Source organism: Egretta garzetta, unplaced genomic scaffold, assembly GCF_000687185.1.
Source record: "Egretta garzetta isolate BGI_Z169 unplaced genomic scaffold, ASM68718v1 scaffold638, whole genome shotgun sequence".
Taxonomy (NCBI): domain Eukaryota; kingdom Metazoa; phylum Chordata; class Aves; order Pelecaniformes; family Ardeidae; genus Egretta; species Egretta garzetta.
The window spans coordinates 283,041-289,711 of NW_009260676.1; the positions used below are offsets into that span (position 1 = coordinate 283,041).

The window sequence follows — 6,671 nt, forward strand, 5'->3', positions numbered from 1 at the left end:
TGGGGGAACTGCTGTGCCCCCCCCCAGCAGCAGCAGCAGCAGCAGCGGCAGGACCAGAGGCCGGCAGAGAAGAAACCCCTCTACCATTACAAAGAAGGGATAAATGCCAGCGAGAAACCAGCATGGGCCAAGGAGGTAGGCGAGAGCGAGGAGCGCGCTGACGCTTGTCTGCATCCGCGGGGCTGGGCGCGCAGGTGGGTCCGAAATACGTGCGGTGCTGGGTCAGCCCCCAGCAGATGCCAGTAGCTGCACTGGGAACGCGCTCAGCTCTGTGCAGCGTGCGTGCGTCCGCATGTATGTTTGTGAGAGCACGGAGAGTGGAGGAAAGAGGTTTTTCCCACCAGGGCATGCAAGGAGGAGGAGGATGGATCCCTCCTGGAGGGCTTCGGCCCATAGCTGGGCACTTGTGGATGTGCTGGGAGCTCCTGATGTTCCTTCCTGGCACGTCCACAAGTCTGCTGGGGGTCAGGGGCGAATGCGGAGGGTGGTTGTGCAGGGTTCCTTGCTGAGCACAATTCAGTTCCCCATAATCAAACAGGGACCAGGCAGCTTTTCCTCCCCTGCTCAGGGTGTTGCTTTTCTTTCATGATTTTCAGGAAGGCAAGCCACGTTGCCGATTTTCGTTTTCTCTCCAGCAAAGAGAGGGAATTGTTGTAACAATTGTGAGATCTGGAATATTAATTATTGCCTGGCTGAATAGTCTTGAAAAGATGAAGACGTGCATCGTCTGCAGTGCGGTTGCAGGATCGTGTGCAAACTCTTTCTCCTCAATCTCTTTGGGGTGGCTCCAGTAAGACTGGTGCCCACTCTTGCTATTATTTTTTCTAAATGTCTTTGTGTTTAGTTGGTTTAATTTTGTAACCCTAATCCTGGGCAGAAAGATCTTTTAATAACTCTCCTGTTCTTCCTACTAAGCAGCATCACTGCTCTGCTGCCAAATGTCTGGCACCCTTTAGTCCTGGCAGAGATGTGATGTGCGTCCAACATGTAGCTGTCTCCTGGTCTTTCCTCTTGACAGCCTTTAGCTGCATCCACAGTGCTGCAAGCATCAGATGCTCCAGAAATCCCATCAGCCTATCCAATTGCTAAGCAAAGGCCAATGATACGAGCAGTTCAGAGATAGGTGTGCATGTCAAAAACTCTCTTCACCGCTTTATACTCCCTTGAGTTTCTCCTCCTTTCCCACCCGATATAGTCTTCAGAGTCTTTTGGAGGCGATGCACCAGGAGACACGTTTTCCTGGAGTTGCAGCATCATTCTCGAGCCCTTCCAGTGGAAGAAGAGGTTTGGTAGGTGGGTCTGCAGAGGAGATGTTCCAGATGTGCCGAGCCACTGGGGCGGTGCCTCTGCGCCTTTCTGCAGAGCTGGGTCTCTGCTGTCCATCTGCAGAAGGGCTGAGAGTAGGTAGCAGGCAGGAAAAGGGGAGTAAACTCTGTCTTCCATTGCCTGGTTTTAAATAAATCCTCTAGAACGTTGCTAAAGTACCTCTGGCGCTGTCTTCAAAACTGTAACAAAGATACATAAAAAGGAATCTTCTTCTTTATCTGGGTTGAAGGAGAAAAGTGCTGGATTTAAGCTTTCCATTTCAAACAAAGGCTCATTTCTTCCTGGGGGAGGTGTCTTCTTTTTTTTTTTTTTTTTTGTTTTTTTGCTGCCGTCACTGGAAGCAGGGCCTTGGGAACTGTACAGCGTGAATAAGAGCAGCAGAATGTGGCCTCATGCCTTTTTGCTGAAATCAGAGGGAAGATGAGGTTTCCTGTTGTTGGGAAACATCTCCAGCTTCCACCAATTAGCTCTCCAAACCTTTTAGTCTTTACCTGTGTCACTCTGTCCAGTTTCTGATGAAATGCTCAAAGCAGCGACTGTGGCATCTTTATCCTCTTGAGTCCAGCAGTCTGATGTACTGCCTTGGCCCAACACCCTTGGGAACTCCCCAAAACTACTCCTCTTGCCTTCATCCCATTTTATCTACTGCATTGTCCACAAATGGGCTACTTTGCCGCATATATTGAAGGACCATCCTTGCTGGCTTACACAGGTAGACTTGCACTGATACTTAATCAGCCTACTGTAGTTCTTGCTGTAGTTTAGCAGTTTCCATACCCAACCCATGCTTGCTAATTGAACAGAAATATTGAGACTTTGTCTTCCTTTGGGAAGAAGGAAAAGACAAGTCTGGTGCTCAGCCTACAATTTCTGGGGGCTCTGAAGTGCTTTTTGGGGTATTCCCTGAGGGTTTTGCATGATATCCCATACCATCCATGGTTTTATGCTCTTTGGTCTCAAGTATTCTCTCAGGAGCTTGATCACCACAGCTGAGTTCTCCTCATGCTGTGCCCCGCTCTGCTTCTCCCACCTCTCCCTTACGCACTTAATTTCCCACCTCCCACATGGTGACTCCAGGACCCTGCAGACGTGGGGTAAGGCGTAAAGGTGAGGCCGTGGCCACTCTCATTGTGGCTTGTGTCCCTGTGTCCCCTTGTTAAGGGACTGGCCTGTTGGTGAAGGCAAAGCTCTGGGTTAGGAACCAGCTGTACTGCAGCTTTCATACCTTCCCCGGAGCACAGTCAAGGGTTGTTTTTTTTCTTTTATGCTAAACAAAACAGTCTGATCAGATAGTCCCGCCAACACACATGGATGCACATCCCCACCTGCTGTCCCTTCTGCTCATCTTCCTGTGCATGAAGGGTTATCCCCACTGGATGTCAACTTGGGCTACAGCTTGGGTGCTGTCCCAGACCTGCCCTGTTTACCCAGGCATATCTCTTCTTAGAGTCAAGGACCTTTTTGGACGTCATGGTGGGACCTTCTGATGATCCAGCCAGGGACATGGCGTTACCACTCTAAGCAGTAGTACTGTAATTAGCAGCTCTCTCCGTTACTGACTGTTCTGTTACGGACCGGCGTTTGCTAAACAAAGCGATGCAGATAGCCAGGTCGAACTTCTCGGCGACAAGGCAGCATGGTCAGCAGAAGGACAGGTTTGAGCAGGTATATGCCATACCTGACCATGCATAAAGGAGGGGATGGGTTTAATCGGGTGTTCTCCATGCAGCGGCTGGGCCCTGCGGTGCTTTCCCGCAGCTCAGAGCTGCCCAGGGGCTGGGGGCTCAAGCGTGCGTCACGAGCTGTGCTGTTCTCTGCAGCAGCCAACGCGCACGTCAGCTCCTCCTTCAGTCCCCATGGCTTTTATCCTTCTCTGGCTTTGAAGTGATGTATAAAAACATGAGCAGCCTTCCACTGGGACCGGCACAGAAGGTTCTAGGTATGTTTCCCGTTTGAGGGGAATCTTGAGTTCAATTAGAGATGGCTGGAACCAGAGCAATGATGAATTCCTGGAGGGTTTTGCTGCTTTTTCCCCCTCTCTGCTTAATGGTGGAGCCAGTAAGGCTCCGCGAGGTACAGCTGGGGAGTCCCAAGAGCATCCCCTGCTGTGCGGGTGCAACAAAGTGAGGAGATGCTGGCAGTGGGAAAACCAAGCGCCTTTCTCCTTCCCGGTAGACAGACATCCATCCCCATTTCATGTCTCTCTTGCCTTCTCCTCCACGCAAGCTTTGCAGTCCTCCATAATGAGCCGCGCATTACGGCTTGGCAGCGTGCCGGAGAGCGCCTGCACGCAGCCAGAGGACTTGGCGGCGGCACCATCTCTGCCTGCGGTCGCTCATGCCAAGGCTTGGCTGATACGGAGATGTACCGGACCGGCCTGTGACCCAGCACTCACGCCGCTGCTCGTTGTTCAGAGGGAGTTCTCCTTCCCGCCCTGCTCTCCTTCCCATCCTTGCGTCCACTCCCGTGGGCATCGCTGAACCGAGTTCTGCACGGCCTCTGCTGGCTGGCGGGCAGCGCCTGGGGAAGTTGTGGTGACCTCTTGGGACACTGCAGTGGCCTGGGCGGTCCCTCATGAACTAGAAAGGAAAGAGTCCCTAACACAGATCTCTCACCTGAATTTTACTCTGACTCCTGCTCAGTATCTGAAAGAGGAAAAGATTCATTTTTAGTAATACAATGACTCTTTTGTTTTATGCGTATTTATTTACTTAAAGAAGAGCTGTGGTTCTTCCCAAGCAAACCTGTTTTAAAGATGGCCTTTTAACAACACTTTGCACTTGGTGGAATCGAGACATGCTAAGGGTATTTAACATGTTAATGATAAGTAAATGAAAATATACGTCAGATCTCGAGGTACCAAAATTCTGCATAGCCTATGCTGCATGAATATCAATGCATGCAGGCTGACTGCAGGAGCACCCAGATTGCACATCACAGAATCCCAGAATGGCAAGGGTTGGAAGGGACCCCGGGAGATCACCCAGTCCAACCCCCCTGCTAAAGTACATATGGGTTAGCTAAAACCACTGCATTTTGATCAAGGGTAACTGAAAGCAGTGGGCTTTGGGTTTATTTCTCTATCAGTAATAGAGGTTTTTTTCCCCTTCCATACATGACAAGGTGCCAGACTCGCTAAATCTAGATCAAAGCCAGCCATTTTCTGGCTGCCATGTTTAGGCTTTTATTCAGATCAAACAAAAGCACTCCTTATGGTGTTTATAGTAGTGAAGGAAAAGGGTCCTCTTCCTTCAAGATACGTTTGAGGAGAAGCAGGAGCTTCTCAGGAGCCATTTCTAGAAACACCTCTCTGAGGCATGTTGCCTTTTCCATATTCAGAGATTAATTACACGTGTAAATACAAATACTCCTTTCGTTATCTTTAAAATGTGTTTATTGCACAGTCTGCTGGGTAACTTGGATTCCACAACCGTACAATGTATACGATACACCTACAGAGCAAGGAGCTTCCTATATAGAATCATAGAACGCTTTGGGTTGGAAGGGACCCCTAGAGGCCACCCAGCCCAACCCCCCTGCAGGAGCAGGGACACCTTGAACCACATCAGGTTGCTCACAGCCCCAGCCAACCTGGCCTGGAATGTTCCCAGGGATGGGGCCTCCACCCCCTCTCGGGGCAACCCCTGCCAGGGTTTCACCACCCTCAGTGTCAAGAATTTCTTCCTTAGATCCAGTCTAAACCTACCCTGGTTTAGTTTAAAGCCATCACCCCTTGTCCTGTCATATATATATATGCATACTGTGGTTTTCAGTTGGAAGTGGCTTTTTACAGGGCGTTCGCCCGCTCTCCCCGTCTCACCGCAGGTGGAGGAGCGCTCCCGGCTCAATCGCCAGAGCTCGCCGGCCATGCCCCATAAGGTGGCCAACAGGATTTCTGACCCCAACCTGCCTCCTCGGTCGGAGTCTTTCAGCATCAGCGGTGTGCAGCCAGCCCGGACCCCACCCCTGCTCCGGCCCGTGGACCCGCAGGTAACGGTGCTCCCCCCGGCAGGCTCACCTACCGGAGCCGGGACGCTGGGGGTGCCGGTAAGGTAACGAGAAAAAGAGCGGATTAGAGAGAAATAGTGTCTCGCTCCCTGGTTTCTCAGCCTTAAGTGTATTCGTGAGTAAGAGCAGCATCTACATTCATGAGTGGATTCCTCTTGTCACCTCCATGTGCTAGAAACATCACGCTGGTTTATACCTTCCTTTGAAGCATCACGTACTGGTTACTGCCAGAAACAAGCTGGAGGACCGAGAGGAACCGCTGGTCTGGTCCAGTGTGGCAGTTGCTCTGTTCCTCTTTGGATCTGGTTTATGTCAAGGACTAAAAAAAAAAAAAACCCCAGCGCCTGGTACAAAAGACCCGGGACGCTTTGATGCTGAGGATCATCAGAAAGAGGTTTTGCTTTCTTTGCCGCTTTAATTCAAGGTTTTGTTTTGGTTTTCCATTGAGTTGACATCAGTCACAAACACATCTGGAGAGGGCATAGATCACCATGACCATCTAAAAATTCCTCCCAGCCACGAGGTCTGTAAGTACTCTGCCACCGAAAGCTCTGCACCGAGCGTCGGTGCTGGCTCTGGTCCAGCCCCTGGAAGTGCTCCCGCAGATCCGCAGCCTCCAGCAGGCATTTCAGAGGGAAGTACAAAGCCTTTGCTCCATGTCCACGTGGGCTTTCTATGGGAAAATGTGCCGACTAAGTGCCCTCCGCGTGCGGTATGCGCGCCTATAGGTCGGCAGCGCAACACCAGCCTTAAACAAAATACGTGCAGGAAAGCCCTTAAACATACAGCTCTTTTTTTCCCCAATGTACGTGGTCTGTGTACGCTGGGAAAGTGGGTAAAAACCCGCCTCACTGTAATGTCTCTGACTGACCAGACACTTTTCAGTGACCTTTTGGACGACCTGTGTTGTCAACAGCTACAAAGCCTTTTGTCTGGCAATAAAATATTAATGAGAAGGTTGTTTGAAACCCAGAGACCCATGTAAACGTATGCGTGCATGCACATACACGCATGATTCGTGTACATGTGCACGTAGACGCGTACGTGGAAATATCAAATAAAAGTTACAACCCCAAAGAAGCGCGGCTTCCCAGGCTCCTGGGAAGAAGCTCTGATTTCACAAACTCTAACTTTGTGAATTTCTGAGATTTCCGAAAACAGATGTCAGCATTCCGTTTGCTCGTAACCCTTAGATCCGTCTGTTAGGGTTGATCCATGGGATGGGGGCTACCTAGACCTATAGAAACTCATGCCTCAAGATTTTTTTTTTAAAGCCATCTATGCCTCAGAATTCCTGACGATTTTTTTTTTAATTAATTATTATTTATTATCGTTTC

At 50.2% G+C, this 6,671-nt stretch overlaps 1 protein-coding gene across 1 annotated transcript in view; it reads left to right on the forward strand.

Moving 5' to 3' along the window:
- Positions 1–6,671, forward strand: part of TNIK (TRAF2 and NCK interacting kinase) — a 159,386-nt gene that overhangs the window by 119,955 nt on the left and 32,760 nt on the right. Inside the window, exons 15-16 of the mRNA XM_035901178.1 lie at positions 23–135; positions 5,152–5,316. Of these exons, the coding sequence (XP_035757071.1) occupies positions 23–135; positions 5,152–5,316 (278 nt within the window). The remainder of the gene's footprint in view (positions 1–22; positions 136–5,151; positions 5,317–6,671) is intronic.